Here is a 21,542-nt window from a genome sequence, read left to right as displayed (position 1 = left end):
TTGTTTATTTTGATTTGAGCATGCATGGACTGTTATTTATTTCCAGATGGTTTGCGGGCAAGAACTGTAGGGCACCAGGTAGGAGGAGGGCTCTGCCAGGGGAGCTTGCCACAAAGGGAGCCAATGGCAATCTATGTATTACAGAACACCGACCTCCACAGTGAGTGGTACCCCGTGGACAGGAGGAGCACAGTAACCAGAACTCACTTAACCATAAAAATAACATGCCTCAATTTCCAAGCAATCCCCGGGGAGGCTACACATACCATTTCCTGGGTTTTTCTTCAATAAGTCTGACTCTGGCATATTTCCCTATGTTTCCACTCCATAGACTATTCGATTGGATGCGTGGCCAACCTGCGAACGTGGTGGCGGCAGTCTAGTTGTATCGCGAGATAATGCTGGGTGAGTTTATTTGCTGGGTGCGCATGTCCCGGGCGAGTTCTGTGAACACTGGTGACGTGATTTAGATGGTCTTGCCACCCTCTGTGTCCTGGCTATTATTGAGCTGCCTACACACACGCATGCCAGCAGCCCCGCGGGCTAATTGATATCACCCGGCACTCTGCTGACATTGAGTGCGGAGGTGAGAACACCACATTGGCGACGAGGGTGTGTCTGGACTCCCGTGAGAATGCGGTAGCTTGTGTTACCCTTTACCTCTCCCCACGTGCCACGTGATTTGCCCTGATGCTCCTTGGGGACTGTGCAGCTTACCCCAAAGGCATGCAAGATGGCTAGAACTTGCGAAGGACACCTGCAGGGGTGCAAGGAAGCAGGTGGTGCTCCAGTGCCCCCGGTGGGCCCCACAAACAGTGAGTGACAGTGGTCTGAAGGCAGCTGGCCTGGCCATAATACTCCTCTGAGGCAGCTACACATCGTTAACACAGTTAAAGCGCACAATGTGCCCACATCCCGGGGGTTGAGCCATTTATGGTGGAGGGGGCTCCCTCTGCTCAGGCCCCAAGGTGGAAGGAGTGAGTTGAGAGAGTTATCGTGTTGTTTGAGGTGACCAAAGTGGATAACGCCCAAAAGCGCGCCATGCTGCTACATTTAGGAGGGAAAGATGTGCAGAAGATAGCAAAGACAGTGACTGAAGCAGCGCCATAGACCCATCTCATACTCATTGCAGCCTTAAATGCCCATTTTGAGCCAATGGCAAACAGGGTCTACGAACGCTTCATTTTCTGACAGGCACTGCAGAAGCCCGATGAATCCCTAGGTATATTCCACGCACGTCTAAAAGAACTGGCAGGGACCTGTGATTTTCAAGATGAGACCGAAGAAATAAGGGGCCAGATCATTCAAGGGTGTGCGTCGGTTAAGCTAAGGGAAGGAATCCGGAAAACCATTGGCGGACATACTCACCCTGGGGAGAACAAAAGAGCTATCAAAAGCCAGGGTGGCACAGATGGAGCCCATCAAAACTAAACCAGTCAACGCAGTTGTCAGTATGGCCACGGCAGCAGTGGCTCGCACAAGAGGCCCTACCATCTCTGAGTCGATGGCCGCAAGCGGAATATCAGGGTCAAGTCATGTGGGTACTGCGGAGGGCCGTCACACAGACCGTTGGACTGTCCGGCACGAGGGAAGAAGTGCACGGCCTGTGGGAAGTTTAATCACTTCATGGAGGTGTGCAGATCCACTCGGGATGGGTAGGAAGGTCTCAAGTCAACATGATTCCTGAGGCTCAGGAACAGAGCAGTGACATGGACGATGATACTCAAGAAGAACACGTTGTGCACTCAGTCTTCAGAGTGAGGTCTGCAGCTGACACACAGACCCACCTACTGCGAAGCCAAATCCTGGTAGCGGGGTGGCCAGCAACAGCAATAATTGACACAGGTGCCACCATAAACATTATGTCATGGGAAGCATACAGAGAATTGCTGTCTCCCCCGGTATTGATGCCGGTGAAGGTGTTTACATATGGCCAAACCAAGCCTTTACTCATAAAAGGAATGTTTAAAACCAGAATAGCATATGACCACCACGAAGTGGATGCTCAGGTGTTCGTGACTGAAGAAGGGCATGGCATGCTACTGGGCTGCAAGTCAGCGGAAGCGTTAGGGATTTTCACATTCGCGTTTGGTATCTATCAAGAGGGCGTGAGCCACATACTGGATGAACTTCCGAAAGTGTTTGGCAGCATTGGATGACTGTGTGACAAACAAATACTCTTAGGCACAGGAGGGTCTCTTTTTATCCAAGACCGCTCGTCAAAATGGAACTGTGCAAGCTGGAAAAAGTTGGAATTATCGAGAAGGTGCATGGTCGGACACCGTGGGTGTCTCCGATAGTGGTCGCCAGAAAACCAAAGCAGACAGGAGTAGTTCGAATATGTGTAGACATGAGGATCCCAAACACTGCCATCAAGAGGGAGAGACACCGGACACCGACCATAGATGACCTAATTAGGGAGCTCAGCGGAGCCAGCTGGTTTTCTAAACTTGACCTAAGAGTGGGATATCACCAGCTGATCCTAGACGAACAGTCCCAATATATTACAATTTTCTCCACGTTTGAGTTTTGGAATTTCCAGCGATGCAAGAACTTTTGGCGGACCTCCCAGGAGTTGGCAATGTGAGCGATGATATACTGGTCCGCGCCAAGTCCGTAGGTGAACACAATGACCGGCTGCAACAGGTACTCTGAAGAATTCAAGAGTCAGGACTCACCCTGCACAAAGAGAAGTGTGAGTTTCTGCAGAGGAAACTGCAATTCTTTGGGTACATCTTCTCCGCGGAAGGAGTTGCGCCTGACCCGAGCAAAGTCCGAGATATCAAAGAAGTTCCAGCTCCCACAAACATCACGGAAATGCGCAGTTTTCTGGGAATGGGGAATTACTGTGGGAGATTTATCAAGGACCTCTCCTCACTTACCATCCCCCTGAGGGAACTCACCAAGGCCTCTGTTCCATGGTTGTGGGGTCCTGAGCAAGAAGTCTCGAATCAAGCCACCAAGGATGCACTTTCCAGCAGCACAAGGCTGCACTATTTTGATCCCCACCAATACACCCAAGTGGCTGTTGACGTGGGTCCCCAAGGACTCGTAGCGGTGCCCAGTGATCAAAGAAGGAAGATGAGTGGGCTCCCGTAGCATTTGCTAGGCGATCATTGACTGAGACGGAGCAAAGATATTCTCAGATCGAGAAGGAGGCCATAGCTGTTCACTGGGGGTGCAGGCATTTCCACTTATATGTCTAAGGCAAACCGTTTCTCGTCATGACTGACCACAAGTCATTGATCCCGCTGTTCATGGGAGCGGCTTAGAAACCTCCACCGCGCATCGGAAAGTGGATACTGCAGTTGCAGGATTATAACTGTAAGGTTGAATATCAGCCTGGGGCCAGCAACCCAGACTATCGGTTGCGCCATGCCAGAAAAGCCTTCCTCAGTGAAATAGAAGAAGCTGAGGAGACAGAAGAATACGTCCGGTACATCACAGATAGATCGCGCCCATTACCTCTCTCCCTGAATGAGATTTGCCAAGCTACAGCACAGGATGAATGCCTACAGAAAGTGGTGGAGGCGGTAAGAAACAACCAATGGCATCACCTTCGAGGCCAGGGAGTTAGGTTCACTCAGGAAGCTCGATCCTTGACAGCTTGTATGTGGTGAGGCATGAACTAAGCGTTGACCCCAACGGGTGTCTGCTCTGAGGACATAAGTTGGGTATTCAATCCACCCCTGTGGGCCGAGTGATAGGCCTTGCACATGCTGGCCATCAGGGCATGGAGAAAACCAAGAGTTGTTTGAGGTTTTCTTTGATGGATGAAAAGGTAGACGCCACGGTACGATCCTGTCAACGGTGCCAGACCACAAGCGAACCGAATCCTCCAGCACCCATTATCACCGAACGACGGCCAGAAGGTCCATGTATGAGCATCAGCATCAATTTCGGAAGCCTCCCTGATGGGAGACACTCCATGGTAGTCATTGACGACTACTCGAAGTACCCGGAAGTAGAAAACATCTAATCTCCGAGTGCTAGTGAGGTTATCACTAAACTGGAAAAAGTGCTGGCGACCCATGGGCTATTCCAGGAGATCAAGACTGACAATGGGCCCCCCTTTCATGGGCAAGAATTTGCACTATACTTGTCGTCCCAAGGAATACGTCACAGGAAGATCACTCCAAAATGGCCCCAGGCCAATGGTGAAGCTGAACGTTTCATGAGAACTCTGAATAAGGTGATCCGGATTGCTGTTCCCAACGGAGAATGTATGTATTGTATGTATTGGCATTTATATAGCGCACTACTTACCCGTAGGGTCCCAAGGCGCTTCGACCGCTGCGAAATCCTTCCTGGCTTCCCTGAGAGATGGTCCCTTAATGGGTATCTCCAGGGTGAGACCAGGCATCCCCGGCGGTCTGGTGGGGCCGTTAGTGAAGATGAGGCAAGCTAATGCCCAGAGTTGCCGAGTGTGATCGCTGATCAGAGTGGGCACCGAGGCGAGAGAATTATCGAGTCCGCTGACCCTGGTCCAGAAACCTGCCGCACCGGGAATCGAACCCTGGTCCCGGGCCGTCCTCTGCTCTCGGGTCTGCCGCCTCTAACCAGTGAGCCACACTACTTCACTAGTAGAATCTGTGGAACAGTCCATCTACTCTTTTCTCAGAGACTTCCGCCAAACCCCTCATGTCACGACTAGAAGGGCCACTGAACACCTGTCAATGGGGAGGGTTGTGAAAGATTCAATTCCACATCACCCACAGTGGGTCCCGAGGGAAGTGGATGAGTCTGAGGTCCACCAAAAGCGGCAAAGGGCTAACAACTGAGTCAGTACTCGCCTTCGTGCAGAGCACTTTCAACTACAACGAGGAGATCTGGTGTTAATCCAAGACAGGCACTCGGGGAGCAAGTTCCGACTCAGTTTTGAGAAAGATCCCTGGCGCATTACTCAGATCCGTGGGACCCAGATCATGGCAATGAAAGGTTTGGAACCCGCTACATATCTGCATTCAGATAGTTTCATGGTGCCCTGGAACAAGGGGTGAGTCCGTCTCCGGAGACCGGAGGAAAATATGACTGGTACAATGTGTCTGAAGTGGAGTGAGACTGCTAATCCAGACTCCACTGGGCTGGGCCAAGATCAACGTGTCGTAGAGGCCACTGCTGTATCTGACCCCAGTGGTGGCATCAGAAGAGGTGGCTGTCAATATGGTTTGCGGAGCAATCCAGAGCCGGCCTGTAGGCTGAGGGACTTCTACTGCTAGAGGGACGTCAGTGACAGGTTTGAAGTGCCCAACAGGAACTTTTTTTCTGGTTGATAAAGTTGATAAGGTTTTTTTTATTTTTGGGAGGAATGTTGTATCGCGAGAAAATGCTGGGTGAGTTTATTAGCAGGGTGTGCATGTCCCGGGCGAGTTCTGTGAATCCCGGTGACGCGATTTGGATGGTCTTGTCCACGCTGCGCGAGCGCGCCTAATAAATGGGTGTATGCGTGCGCGAACGGCATCAGACGCCCACACGCTGACACCGTTACAAGCAACCCTTTGTGTCCTGGCTATTATTGAGCGGCCTACACACGCACATGCCAGCAGCCCCATCTCACGGGTTAATTGATATCACCGAGCACCCTGCTGACATCGAGTGCGGCGGTGAGAACACGACAGTCCCTTTGCCTCGGAGGCATCTCCTTGCACTCCTGTGCTTAGCAGAGCCATAAAGAGGAGCCTGACTGCTCTCACCAGGGCCCCAGTAGTCGAAGCAGACTTAGAGGTCTTGTGTTTTGAATGGAGAGTTGTGGTCAGACAGGCAGCAGGGAAGCGACTTGTTTCTACACTGCAAGTTCCAGAGAAAGTGGCTGCGAAACCAATGAGCATAAGGAGAATATCTGAGCAGTGACCGGTCCTAGGAGGCTGGAGGGCCGGATGAGTTGGGTAGCTGTCACCACAGCAGGACCGGGGACCCTGCTAGACAAGAGGGGCAGTTTCAGCTCCTCGGCGAAAAGGACTGGATCACCCACAATTTTACGTTTAGCGGAGCTCGTCTGGTGACTGAGGGACTGCAGCTTCATCTCTATATGCTTCCAAAGTGGCAAAATAGCAATTTGTTGGCACGCTGTAAATAGATACATGCATTGAGAAGTATTTGTTAAAAGTGAGAGTTTTTAAACAGGAACTGAGAAACATTCCTGTTCTTTCCCTAATTCCAATGCTATTAGTGAACTAAGAGGCAAGTCTGGGGTCACGTGTAACCTATATGTGGGCCAGATTAATATCATGCATGAATCAAAGTTACACTACTGTATGCTAATTTTAAAAAACATTCTTCTTCCTCGTTCACCAAAATTGGCTAACCAGTTTTGCATCCCACCACGTTCAATATCCACCAGCCCCACTGGTGTAATGTTCTATCACTTCATAGAGGATCGCTGACCAGTGCCCCAGTGCGTTATAACTCCTCCGTCTTGCTCCTACCTTTAGGATTCCTCCTAATTACAGTTTTGCTCTAGACCTGCTTGCTCCAGATGTGTTACAGTTTGCTCCAGTCCTGGTCTTACCTAGATTCACAACTTTTACCTTGCAAGAGCTGTCTTTGAATTGGGCCAAATACCTTGGAGATGTTTGTGCCATTGGCCCTTTTCCTCCAGGGGCTGATTGGCACTACCTTCCAGGAGGAATGCACTCTAACCTATATTACAACTGGGACAGGCAGTGTGGCTTCTGGAAGGGGTTGTTCTTTCTTCAGAGCTTCTAAAAGAGTGGGAAAGGACCATTCCCTATATCTGACATTTGACAGGTTGTGATTTTGACGAGTTTCCTCTGTCCGACTTCATCAGTATTGATTCAATGTATTGCTGTCCAGCATAGTGTCATGAATACTGTAGCCCTTATTCTTTCATGTTTATGTAAGACCACTTAGATAGGTCATCCAGAGAATTATATTGCCCTGTCATGAGTGATCAGTATTCATGGATTGAGAGATCATGCTACTATTTCCTTCTTGTCTGGGGCTGCAACACTAACACAATAAAATTGGTTCCAAAAATGATATGATGGCATTGGATACATGGAGATCAACGTGATAGGGACCTTTGGTGGGATACTTCTGTGTATTTAATGACTCTGTGCTGTCTGTTTATATATATATTACCCAACGGCAATCGCCACTGGGCAGTTATACTTAGATCTGTGTTTCCATAGGAAGGGCATTTTTTGGTTTGCTTATAACTTTAGTACCATTTGACGAATCTTCACTAAAATTTCCCCAAAAATGTTTATCCACCTCAGTTCCTTCCTGGAACGTTTAGAGGTGATCCACCAAGTGGGGTTGAGAAAAAGGGGGATTGCAAACCCACATTTCACCAAGCACAGCCAATTATCCTACATATTTCATCGCTTATTACATGTTCTATGATATCACTGCAACATTCAAAATTACATAAATGATGACAGTCTGCATGGCGAGAACACAATTTATAGTTACTATAGGGCACAAGTTATAGTTACTGGAGAGAGATAACTATAACTGGTGAATTTCAGAGTGTTTTTTTAATTGAAAACATTACGTTGTCACTGAAATTTCATCTAACTATAACATCACTTTAACCTTCGTTTTTTCTTCAATATATAAATATATATATTTGCAAAAATAGGCAGCACTCTGAGCCATCCAATGCGTCATCAAATACTAAAGATTTGCATCTTCCCAATCCCCATTTACCCACCTTTTTATACATATGCACAGACATTCACACACACACATAATTATATGTATATTTAAATATAGGTAAATAGATATAAATCTAAATGTCCTACTTGTCATCTTCTTTTTCCCCGGGTCTCTCTTTCACAGTTGTGGCTTTCTGATGAGACTAGCGCTGGGACGCCCCGTTGCTGAGGCAGCCATGCGCTTTACAAATCACATAACATAACATAAATATTTATTAGTGTGTGGTTCGTATGGGTGGTAAACATCTCCTAATCCCTCTTCCGGTTATCATTTTTTACTCCCTTTGACCCCTCTTGTTAGAGAGAGAGGGTCATTATAATGATGCTAATTAAATATATAAATATATTTATCAACAATATAAATGACTCTTGCAGTCTAATGACTCCCAATGTAAATGTACACAAAAAGAGTATTGATGTACTTACCTGTGACGTAGTTAGTGCAATGCAATTGTCCCTTGATATTATGGACATGATGTACAAGTCCTACACCATATGACTCATCCTGTGTGTGTCACAACCAGTACAAAACAGTTTGATCCCAGGGAAGACCTGCCTCCAATTTAAAGTCGTCACTGCGCGCTGCACACTACTGGCCTTTGTTGGGACGGAAAATACTTAGCATGATAATGGACATGTACCCTGGCCCTGACCCCAACTACACTGTTTTGGGATGCCTAATGCTGATTTTTGTTGTCATAGGCAAACACGGATCATGCGTATGCACCATGACATAGGCATGTCTCATGGTTTAGGACCAGTAGGGGAACCCAAAGCGATACCCTTGTGGTGGTGGAAGGCTATGGGAAATAGCAAATTTAATGTACCCAACAGCCCCATGTGCCTTGAAACCCTTAATGGGGTGATATGTTCACAATTAACCATTAGGAATTATAATTACTAAGAGCTAAGCAACAAGGCCAACGTGGCGGCAGCATAACGTGTAGTGGTCAGCAGGAGTGAACAAGTCCTTTTTAGCCTGTGTCACTGGAGTGAGGCCAGCTTATTCACTTTTTAAAAGTTCTGCTGCTGTGTGGTTAACTCACCCTTGGCCTACATCGGTTAGATGTAAAGTGCTGCACATCAGAGGAGTGCTGACTTTGGGCTGGATATATATTTGCCTGAGAAAAGTATAATACAGGTAAAGAGAATTGCTGTGTAATGTGTGCATGGTGAGTGCATGTATTGGGTTTATGTATACCTGCAAGAAGTACATTACATGAATGATGTATTGCTGTGCTGTGCATGTGTGATGATTGGATGTACTGGGGGTGTGTGTGTGTACTGTTGTGCAGCACGCATGGTGAATTTGTGTGCTAGCAGTGTATGCCTGCAAGTGACACACCATAACACAATACAGAAAGGCTAAAGTACAGGGCAGTGCTCATAGTGAATGTGTGTGCTGAATGTATGTGTGCCTAGGGTGGCACAATGCATGGAGGTAACAGTACTGGTTAGTGTGGGACTGAGTGCAATTGTGCCTTTAATTGCACTTTAGATGGAGGACACTGGGTTCCATTTTTGGAAGCCAAGGCCTGTCTGCTGAAGACATGAGGAATGCACTAATCCCCCAGACAGATTTCTATATTGCTGTATTCCTGTGACCTGGGTGGGACATACTAAAGAAGGGGGGGGGGGGGGGGGTGAGCAGTCAAAATATCGAAAATTGAATACCACCCTATAATAATATCGAGGTGATAATATCGAAGGGACAGAATATCGATGCTAAGAATATTGATGGACAGAATATCGACCCCAAGGTAAGTAATATTGATTTCTTTAATATCGATGTAAGTAATATCGAAGTTAGTAATATCGATATCAAATATATTGGTTACTAATATCGATATTTATTTTATTGATATGTATTTTATGTATTTAATATGTATGTTATATTTTTTTGTTGAGTGTTCTACTGGTTTTAAAATATATGTGTACAATTTATATATGTTAATAATAATGTTTTTTAAGTTAATTTTTTATTTTTGTACCGTAGCGGGTTGTGGGTTTATAGGGGAATAGGATGGGAAGTATTTTAATTATACTAAATTAATTATTAATTTTTAGGAATTATACATTTATTGTAATTAATTTTTGTGTTGAAGTTCTATAGCGGGTTGTCGGTTTATAGGGAAATAGGGGGTGAAGTAATTTAAATGTAATTAAGTAATAATTTATTTTCATTAATTGGTATTGATAATTATATTATTGTTAATTATTATTGGTAACTATTTTTATTAATTGGTAATACATTTTTATTAATTGATTAATTATGTTAAGTGTATTTTATTATTGGAGTGTGTTGTGCGTTTATAGGGGAATAGTGTTGGAAGTAATCTAATTAAGTAATTATTACATTTATAGTTGGGTATTGATGATTAATTTATTGCACATTAATTATTAATTGGTAGTTATTGAAAATTTTAAAAAATTGGTTATGAAAATACATTTTTTGTTGTTTAATTATGAATTGGTAATTACATTGTATGAAATATTATTTATTGGTATCTTTAATGTATTAAGTAATTATTAATAGGTAATTAATGTTTAATAATTAATATTTTTTGGTATAACAATCATTTAATTGTTCAATACTTGTTAAATGGTAATTACTTTTTAATAATTAATATGTTTTTGTTATTTTAAATATGTTATTGTTCATTATGTATTAAGTGGTAATTAATATTTAATAACTATTATTTATTGGTATTTATTAATAATTGATTGCTAATTAATTATTTGTTGGTAACTATGTTTTTAATAATTATTTATTGGTATTTGTAAATAGCTTAGAGTTATTTAATAATCAATTAATCATTTTTAAAAATTATTTTATTTATAAGTATGGTATTTTTAATTTCTCGCTATCCAACACTTTCCCTACTGTTCCACTCTCTCTAATTGAAATTGGAATTTTTACCCCTACGCTATTCGACACTTTCCCTACTGTTGCACTCACTGTAGTGGGAATAGTAATTTTTAACCTTAAGCTATCCAACACTTTCCCTACTGTTGCAGTGTCTGGAGTGGGAATAGTAATTTTTACCCCTACGCTATCCAACACTTTCCCTACTGTTGCACTCTCTGGAGTTGGAATAGTAATTTGTACCCCTACGCCAGAGGTCTTCAAACTGGGGGGCGGGCCCCCCTAGGGGGGCCTCGAGTGATCTCAGGGGGGGCACCAGGCTCTGGCCAAAGGAAACATTATGCTTTGTTTTCAGCCTAAAAAAATGAGCTGCAGTAAGCATGTCTGTAATGGGCCATCATTCACATCCTTTGTCATTTAAATCCTGGCTGGGAGAACGTGTCAAAAGGGAAGGGACTTCAAATTTTCTCCAAGACCTACACTGCCATTTTGAATAACCACACTGGATCCTTTGCACATTAGTAAGGCCTGCCTCACCGGAATTGTGTGTTTGGAAATCATGTATTTGTTTGCATTTCTAAAACAGTGACAGAACTTAGCTGCAATGTTTAAATAAGTCTAGACATATTTAAACATTGCCAGTTAAATTAAATAATTGTGAAATATTTTGAGGGGGGCCCGGCAAATTGTTTTTCTACACTGGGGGGGCATGGAATAAAAAAGTTTGAAGACCACTGCCCTACGCTATCCAACACTTTCCCTACTGTTGCACTCTCTGGAGTGGTAATAGTAATTTTACCCCTACGCTATCCAACACTTTCCCTTCTGTTGCACTCTCTGGAGTGGGAATAGTAATTTTTACCCCTACGCTATCCAACACTTTCCCTACTGTTGCACTCTCTGGAGTTGAAATAGTAATTTGTACCCCTACGCTATCCAACACTTTCCCTACTGTTGCACTCCCTGGAGTGGTAATAGTAATTTTTACCCCTACGCTATCCAACACTTTTCCTACTGTTGCACTCTCTGGAGTTAAAATTTAAATTATTACCCCTACGCTTTCCAACACTTTCCCTACTGTTGCACTCTCTGAAGTTGGAATAGTAATTATTACCCCAACGCTATCCAACACATTCCCTACTGTTGAACTCTCTGGAGTTGAAATAGTATGTTTTACCCCACGCTATCCAACACTTTCCCTACTGTTGCTCTCTCTGAGTGGGAATAATAATTTTTACCCCTACGCTATCCAACACTTTCCCTACTGTTGCACTCTCTGGAGTTGGAATAGTAATTTTTATCCCTACGCTATCCAACACTTTCCCTACTTTTGCACTCTCTGGAGTTGTAATAGTAATTTTTATCCATACGCTAGCCAACACTTTCCCTACTTTTGCACTCTCTGGAGTTGTAATAGTAATTTTTATCCCTACGCTATCCAACAATTTCCCTACTGTTGTTTTTTTGGGAGTTGGAATAGTAGTTTGATTCCTTCCGCTATTTAATATTTTTTGTATTATTTTAGCTGATGTAGTATATAATTCATTTTAAAAATATTAAAAGTAAATTTAATTTATTTAATTTGTTTTACATAATTATTTACTTTTTGGTATTGTTTTATGTGTATAGATATTTGTAATTTAGATTTTTTTAAAATAATTTATAAGTTATTAAAATGATTACTAAAACTGATTAAGTAATTATATATTATACATTATATGTATAATTCATGTTTTATTTAATTATATATATATATATATATATATATATATTACTTATTAATTTTAAACATTATCACATATTTTTCACTATGTTTATTATATTTATAAGTATTATTTAGTTTATTTTACTTTTTTATAACAATATTTTTGACATCGATATTTTTATTCTTGATATTTTTGTACTTACCATGTTGTAGATTGGATGTCGATATTCTTAATCCGATATTTTTGTAGGTCGATATTTTGACCCTTGATATTTTGTCAGTGATCTGAAGGGAGAGAGAGACTCCCCCTGTACACTTCAAAGATTGCGCTTTGATTTAGTGAGAAATCACAAGGAAGGGGCCTGGACAAATCTCAGGAAGGAGATGAGACCTATTGGGAATCATAAAGAGTAGGACTGGGAACCCAGAATTAACCTTTTGATGCACATATATATCACTGTGGATGACATCCAGGTGTGAACTCTAGTCACTCTCATGGCCTGAGTTATGGGACTATCAGCTTCGAAGTCTCTCCTTCTGTGACAGACATACTTTCAAGAGAAAGAGGGAGAGGAGAAGGGTGTACTTCAAAACAGGGCTGGACTGGCCGTAGCGGGTCCTCGGCGGTTCCCGGGTGGGCCGTTAGGGTGGGGGCCGTTTTTGTTACAGGGCCGTTTTTACAGCATAACTCCAAAATCGGCCCCTGTAACGAAACCGGCCCTGGCAAACAGTTCGGCCGCTCCCAGGGGGGGCGGCTGAGCTCTTTCCAGGGCCTGTTTCGATTCCAAGTCTGGCCCTGCTTCAAAAGAAGCAGACCCCAACACAAAACCTCGAAGATCCAGATCCTAAATCACATTTGGTGTCTGGAAATGGACTATAGGAAGGGGAGGTTGAGACCCCCAAAAAAGATCATATGCCAAGCAGCCACATGGGCTGTGAGAGGAGCAGAAGCTCTGCCAGACGTCTACCTCTGACCATGACTCTGAACCAATGCCGGTTAGTCTCCCTGCTGGATGAGGGGATATCACCCAAGGGAACCAAGACCACCTGCTCTGGAGCACCTGCGCCTGCCTGCTTGCCACGAGTAGTGAGCCCTGTGAGAGAGAGAGAAGAGCGTTGGAGGGAGCTGAGTCTTGTTGGCCTTTAGTGGGAGGTGTGAAGAGGCTGCTGCACTGATCAGCTCTTTGCCCAATGACAGATTCCTGTTGGCAACCTCTGTATGTCAGGAGAGGGCCACAGTGAAGATAGCCATGAGTGAAGTGTCATGTGGGCAAGTGAAGCCTGTGTGGTGCTGGATGTGGTTAGCCCGTATTGCAGGAGGGACTGGCGTGAAGTTTTGTCTGATACTAAGGGCCGAAGCCTGTGTGGAACTTAGCGTCAACCCTGTATGCCAGGAGGGGCTGCCGATACTCAAGTTGCTGCAAAGATGGGCTGTCGTCTGAGAACCATGACTCACATGACCCGCAGGCCACCAAGAAGCATTGAAGATTGTGACAGAGTTACCTCCTTGAACTGAGGGGGACACCATGGGTGCATCAGCACATCACCAGGACACCAGGCAGGAGCATCAGAATCCAATACCTCATCCCAATGGGGAGTGCAAGACTTACCGTGCAGGAGGAGCACTGGAGCAGCTCCAATTGCTGCTGGAGCCGGCGGCGTGAGCCCAGAAAATAGCCCAGTTGCAGGGTGCAGCTGAATCCTCCCGCATGCTGTCGAACCTCCTTGGCTTCACTCTTTCTTACCTTTAGGGATACCAAAACGGACTTATCAAGGTCCCTAATATTCGGTGGGCTGCGTACTCTCATCATCATTTTTGCAGGTAGGTAATGGTGTTTACTCCCCTTGGTAGTCCATCTTTATTGTTACTGTAAATGCAACTTTAGACCACCCTTTTTTTGCTAAAATCAGTCGTTTTGTTACTAGACATTATCAATATTTGGAGTGGTGGTGACTTATAGTGTCATTCTATAGACATTATACTTCTTAAATATGTTATGGGAATTATTATCAGTGCCAGTTTACCTATGGCGTCAAATATCTTGTTTGGATCCATTAACATGGACCTCTCATGAATTATTTAATTTCAACAATCATTGGAGGAGCAGCATTTATTAGGATTCTTAATACATTTTGGCTTTCAGAACTTGGCCGCTCAGTTTTTTTGACTGGATTTCATGTGCATTCGATTGCAAAAGACACCAAATACAGATGTACACGCTTTTTCGCAGGAACAGCATTTGAGTATGATTCGGTAGAGCAGGTATTATTCTTTGGAATATTTTAGCTGTAGGCCAGTTACTGCTTCGCACATTTGTCATTTGACCTATGTGACTATGTGGGCTTGCCTGACTTATCTTCAACATCATGTTACATTTTCTCTTCGAGGCTATTGCAATTCAGTCGGCTTATAAGAAGACTTCTAGACCTGTGCTCACTATTCTACAAATCCAAATATCATATATTTGTTTGGCTAGAGGTAATCAAATGTATTAACTTTTCTTACCACTATGAAAAGTTAAAGGTAGTACTGCTTACTTTTTAACATAGTGCATCCACTCAGTTGATTGACTTTTCGGCTCCATTTGGAAAACTTAGGAGCCCGTTAGGATGACGGGCGGACTTTGTCTGCCTGCCATCCTCCCGTGGAATGGGACCGCCCGCCATCAGTGCATGGGTCCCGTTACATACATTAGGATGCGCCCGCCACACAGGCGGGTGCATCCTACATTCCTGACATTGTGGCGGGCGGTGCACTCAGCTCCACCCACCACAATCCCAGGAAGGCATGTCATGCACTTCCATACAAAACATGGCAGGCACTGCGCTGTGCCTGCCATGTTGTGCATGGAACTGCAGGGGGGTTCCATAGGTACCCCCCATGTGCATCCCCACCCCCCCTCGTTCCCCCCGAGTCCCTGGGGGCCTGCAACGGGCCCCTGCAAGCAGACTCCGCATGCCTTTCCGTGGCGGCAATACTGCCACGGAAAGGCATGTTCCAGGCCACATCCAAATATGGCTGGCGGTGTCTAACAGACAGCGCCCCATATTGAACCCTTTTACTACTTGTCGACCGGGCGGAAAAGCAGCGGAGGGTCTTTCCGTCCGCCACGGATCCCCCAGCCATAGTAATATGGCGGGGGGTCTTTGCTGGAAGGATGGCGAGCTGATCGCCCCGCCGGCCCGGCGGGGGGCGATCCGCCCGCCATCCTAATGGGACCCTTACTGTTTGATGATTTCACAGCCCATAAAGGATTCCTGTCTCTGTCTCTAGATATGATTTTTTATTTTACTCTCTTAGATCATATCTCTTTATCACATTCAAAATCTGGTACAGGTGTTGGTCTTTATATCTTGTACAGCAGCAATTCGTCCTTTCTATTTTTAATTGAATTTTCTCGAGGTGTTATGGAGGTTACGTGGTAATAAATGCAATACATTCCTTTTTTAATCATTTTGAATACATTATTGTTTTTATCAATGTTTTCTCTTTTCTGTGTTATCATCTAATCAGCCTTGTGTTGGCTGAAACCATCTATGAAGCATCACTATCAATATATCTGTAGTTATTGTTGAAAAATTGTAATTATGGTTATGATATTGTTTGTGTTTTTTGTGATAACAGGAACAAGTAAAAATACCATTCACTTTAATATTTGGAATTCTGATGGATTTTTTGAGTATCTAACTATATTGGTAATTGGAAAAATGTTCTGTGCATTTGAAATGTATGAACAGTCACCCTAATTTACCTAGACCAGTACAATCAATATTATATACATCGTAGGAGTGCTCCACAATTCTTTGGTTTGTTTGTGTCTGAGCTGGGGAATTATTGTTTTTCTCTGGTACAGATACACACATTGTGGCAACAGGTGTGTTATAGGGTTTAGAGCCCCTTTGTTGATTCATGTATCTGGTACTGCTCTAAACATAGAGATGTGTGACTGCTGTACCACTGTTGCCGCTTTTGTATCAAAAGGCCCTTCGAACTTGATTGGAACTTTGTGAGTGCCCGTGTTCGAGGAACTCACTCAGACACTACAAGCTTCCTTGCTGCTGGAGCAGGTAAGTCTGGTTACGGGCCAAATGGTCCCTGGGGGACTTGTTGCTATGGGCGCTACAGTGCCAATACACTTTTGACTACTTTTGCTAAGAATCAGAGTGGACTCTTATGTTAAGGCCTACTAGTGAGCATTCTCTGGATGCGGCCACTAGTCAATGAGGAATAACCCCTACCATATTATAAAGAGCAGGTGGGAAAGGGATTTGCTAGCAAAACCCTAGAGCCTCGACTTCAAGGGGAAATCTGTTAATGTTTATATATGTCGTAACATTGCTTTAAATGTGCAGAGTTAGAAATAAAATACTTTTTTATTATAAAAATAAGTATTTGACTGGACATTGATTTATTGACACAGCCATGCGTGCTTCGAGTTGTGAGACGTGTTCACTAACCAATATTCACACTTCCCCCTCAAGGGCACCTTGGACTGCTCTACCACAGCTACCACTGAGAGTCAAGCGCAGAAGGGGTACACGGCCCAGTTGCTCAGAATCCATAGTAGGTCGACCCCGGGATATCAGGAGTAAAATGTTTCATCTTCCACGGCTGGGCCCAGTAACCCCTGCGTGCACCGTGAGGCTCTGAAAGGGGTTCTGACAGCCTTGGACAGCCATAGCTCCATATTGTAGGTGTCAGCAGACCTTTTTCAGTTCTGAACATGTATTCTTACATCCCTAGTTATCCCATTTGGCCCTGGGGACCGTTCTTCTTCAACACAGACCTTGAAGTACACAACTTGCTCCCTGCTTATTTATGCACAGTCCTAAAAATATTTTTGTTTCAGTATTTAGGTAGGGTATTTAGGTAAGCTTTTTTTCAACCTCCTCAGTCATCCAGGGATTGACAGATAGGTTGAACACAAACAATGGCAATTTAAAGTGAATATAGGCATCTAACCAAGCAAGTGTTGCTGTCTAAATATTGAGGAACTTAAATGAAATAGGCTACTTACCAATACCGGCATTGCTGCTTTGTTCAACCCAGCCTTCAGAGGAGACAGAGAGGGTTTAATGGAGCCCTAACATGCAGAGTTCCCATAGTACAACTAGCCCAGTTCGCTTATCCACACTCACATTGACTCCATCATTTCTCTTCTATAGACTTGAAATCAGTTGCTATACTGTGATGTTACCAAGGCTGTTGAAAATTGTTTTACTTTATTGATTGTGGTATTCCACTAACTCTGTCCCTCAATTCTACACAGGGCCAGACGAAGAGTTTGTGTTGCGTCTGAGTAATCGTGCATACCTTCTGCTGCGCAGCCGCTATGGCTACATCGGTTCCTCTGTGTGTCAAGGAGATCTTCAGTGCAACCAGTCTGACCCCCTCACCATTGAACTGACACAGTGCAGGCAAGGAACTTATCACTTTGGAGGTAAGGCAGAAAGGGCGGGAGGTAGACAGGTTCTAAGGCTCTAGTGTACAGCAGACTTATGGTCAAGGGCATGCTATCAGCAATGTAGTTGGTCTCCTATGCAGAGTCCGCACTTATAGGTAGCTGACTTTAAGCCTCACGCACCAAAGAGGACTAATCACACTAACCCAGTCAATTCCTGGGCCTCGACTGTCAACTTCTCGGTTGCACACCACTCAACAGTACTTGTGAGCAGAGAAGAGCAGAAGTAGTGGAGAGTCAGGGTAAATGGAAGAACTGGTAATTCTCCACCAAATGGAGGTGGTAGGTACCAGTGAGGAGGGGTTGCTAAGACTAAGGTTAAGTAGAAAGGGCCTTACAAAACTAGCCTTCAGATCCTTTGGAATATATAATCGAAGTAATGCATAAACATTCCATTAGATCTCTTAGACACTGTTATCTAAAGTGTTACTGTCCATAAGCCTAGGTTTCTACTTTTATGAATGTATTGCTACTATTGTTTCCAGTTCAGGGTGGCAGGTTTTGGCATGTACAACGTAGTGGAGCCATTACAATCGATGGGCACTGTCCGCTGAATTTCTACATCGAGATCCAAGGGGACAACTTCCTGGCGGTGCTGGCACCCAATGGCTTCTATCTGCGTGCGGACCAGTGTGGGACCTTAGCGGCTGACAGTGAAGACATCACCAGAGATTGTTTGTGGGAATTCTAGCAACCACAGCAGGTGAGTCAATCAGTGGTGGCTAGTGTCTCTGCCTTAAAGTTCATGGACTCTTTATCTGTGTTAGTGATACCAACCCATTTCAATCTTACGTCTAGTACAGAATTGAGAGGTACACCATTGATTGAAATGCTTTCCTGTGAATTCACACAATATGCCCCAAAAACCCATTTGAGGAATTGATGAGGGCACAGATAGAAGTCACTGAGGAACAAACTGCCTCATTTAGCTTTAGTCATTCAAAGCTAATCTCCGAATCATATCGTAATAATTAGTCAGTGCCTCCTTACATTGATCTTTGTTGGCCAAAAAATTACCTTTTTGCTCTGTCATTTGACCATGTTATATAATTGAACTGAAGCTCTGAAGAATTGAGGACTCCTTTTGGCCACATTTTGAGTTTACTGAAAATCCTGCTGTATTTACCACAGCTAAATTTACCCCTCAATGTTGTTAGGTATGTCCAGCTCCAGTTTGTCCCATCACTGTAACTGTGACTATTTGAAATCTTATGTACTGCTGGAATAAAACCTTTTTTGTGATCTTGTGTACAACTATCTTATGTACAAATGTTATTTAGTGACAATATGCTTCTATAGCTTAGTTTTTCCAGTAAACAAACCATTCAGCACTTTAGAAATAAATAGCGATAAACTGTGTATACCCCCAGTGGCAGCTGGTATGTAACGGTGGTAGGGGTTCAGGTCGCGTGGGGGGGGGGTGAAAATAAAAATACACTTACCTGTATGCCACCACCACCATCTCCTCCTATCAGTCCTCTACTTCACCTGAATCCAGAGCAGGAAGCACCTGACTCCCAGCCTCCCGATAGCCAATCACAAGGGATGTGATTGGTCTGACCGCCATGAATCAGCACACAGCCAGAGAATGGGAGGCTGGGCATGTTCTCCATGCAGGCTGTAATGCAGCCTGAATTGAGAACATACAAAGTGCGCATGGCGGTTCGGCCGGCCCTGAAGGGCAGGCCAAAGCGTCATGAGAACTAGGAGTGTGCAAACTATTCCTCCCCTACCCTGCCCTGCTCTTTGAAGAGCCGCCACTGTATACCCCATGGTTATTGTTACCATTAGTATGAAAATGAGTCTGTGTGAGGGCGACTTAGCGGAGGAGCATCCTCTGTATACCCCATGGTTATTGTTACCATTAGTATAAAAAGCATTTGCAATGCAATAGGTTTCGCATTAGGAAAGTTTGAGCTATTGGTATTGTAAATGACAATTTTTTTATTTATGTGTTGTTTTGAAAATAGCAAAATTAATAGCTTAGTCATTTACAATGCCAATAGTTTTAACTTTCGCAAATGTGACACCTATAGCATTTTTACTGCAATATGTGTTGTATTTACGTGACTTAGATGTATTGATATTACAAATAACAATGGCTTTTAATTTTTTTAAATAATTAATACTTAAATAAAAGTTGTTGTAATTTAGAATGGCAATAGCTTAAACTTTTGTAAATAACGTTTGTGAAGATTATGTTCAGTGTATTTTATTGTGACGAAAATCCAAAAACAGAAGTGAAATATTAACATCTTTTTGTGACATTTGTAATAAAGCTTGAAACATTTAGAGAACATATTTGAACCAGTTGTTGTTGAACGGTGCACAGATTGATGTTGTGGTGGCGCTGAGTGATGTTGTGGTGGCGACGAGTGATGTTGTGGTGGAGACGAGTGATGCTGTGGTAGCGCATAGTGATGTTGTGGTAGCGCATAGTGATGTTGTGGTAGCGCATAGTGATGTTGTGGTGCCCCTGAGTGATGCTGTGGTGGTGCCGAGTGATGCTGTGGTGATCCGATAGATAGATAGAGGGAGGGCGAGAGATAGAGTGAGGGCGATAGATAGAGTGAGGGCGATAGATAGTCAGGGCGATAGATAGAGTGAGGGCGATAGATGATAGAGTGAGGGCGATAGATAGATAGCGGGAGGGCAATAGATAGATAGAGTGAGGGCGATAGATAGATAGATAGATAGAAAGATAGATAGATAGATAGATAGATAGATAGATAGATAGATAGATAGATAGATAGATAGATAGATAGATAGATAGATAGGATAGAGTGAGGGCGATAGATAGAGGGAGGGCGATAGATAGATAGAGTGAGGGCGATAGATAGATAGAGTGAGGGCGATAGATAGAGGGAGGGCGATAGATAGAGGGAGGGCGATAGATAGATAGAGGGAGGGCGATAGATAAATGGAGGGCGATAGATAGAGGGAGGGAGGGCGATAGATAGATAGAGGGAGGACGATAGATAGATAGAGGGAGGGCGATAGATAAAGGGAGGGCGATAGATAAAGGGAGGGCGATAGATAGAGGGAGGGCGATAGATAGAGGGAGGGAGGGCGATAGATAGAGTGAGGGAGGGCGATAGATAGAGTGAGGGCGATAGATACAGTGAGGGCGATAGATACAGTGAGGGCGATAGATAGAGTGAGGGCGATAGATAGAGTGAGGGCGATAGATAGAGTGAGGGCGATAGATAGAGTGAGGGCGATAGATAGAGTGAGGGGGATAGATAGAGTGAGGGGGATAGATAGATAGAGGGAGGGCAATAGATAGATAGAGGGAGGGCGATAGATAGATAGAGGGAGGGCGATAGATAGATAGAGGGAGGGCGATAGATAAAGGGAGGGCGATAGATAGAGGGAGGGCGATAGATAGAGGGAGGGAGGGCGATAGATAGATAGAGTGAGGGCGATAGATAGATGGAGTGAGGGCGATCGATAGATGGAGTGAGGGCGATAGATAGAGTGAGGGCGATAGATAGAGTGAGGGCGATAGATAGAGTGAGGGCGATAGATAGAGTGAGGGCGATAGATAGAGTGAGGGCGATAGATAGAGTGATGGCGATAGATAGAGTGAGGGTGATAGAGTGAGGGGTATAGATAGAGTGAGGGGGATAGATAGAGTGAGGGCGATAGATCGATAGATAGGTAGAGTGAGGGCGATCGATAGATAGAGTGAGGGGGATAGATAGAGTGAGGGGGATAGATAGAGTGAGGGGGATAGATAGAGTGAGGGCGATAGATAGAGTGAGGGCGATAGATAGAGTGAGGGGGATAGATAGATAGATAGATAGATAGATAGATAGATAGATAGATAG

The 21,542-nt window shown here is 44.1% G+C and overlaps 1 protein-coding gene across 1 annotated transcript in view; it reads left to right on the top strand.

Moving 5' to 3' along the window:
- FSCN3 (fascin actin-bundling protein 3) overlaps positions 1–21,542 on the top strand; it is a 219,211-nt gene that overhangs the window by 164,451 nt on the left and 33,218 nt on the right. The window contains exons 5-6 of the mRNA XM_086937456.1: positions 17,521–17,691; positions 18,198–18,415. Coding sequence (XP_086793582.1) covers positions 17,521–17,691; positions 18,198–18,403 — 377 coding nt within the window. The 3' untranslated portion in view covers positions 18,404–18,415. The remainder of the gene's footprint in view (positions 1–17,520; positions 17,692–18,197; positions 18,416–21,542) is intronic.

Source organism: Lissotriton vulgaris, chromosome 1_1 (assembly GCF_964263255.1).
Source record: "Lissotriton vulgaris chromosome 1_1, aLisVul1.2, whole genome shotgun sequence".
Lineage (NCBI taxonomy): Eukaryota > Metazoa > Chordata > Amphibia > Caudata > Salamandridae > Lissotriton > Lissotriton vulgaris.
The sequence above is the reverse complement of the archived record's forward strand: the minus strand, read 5'-3'. Positions and strand labels throughout refer to the sequence as shown.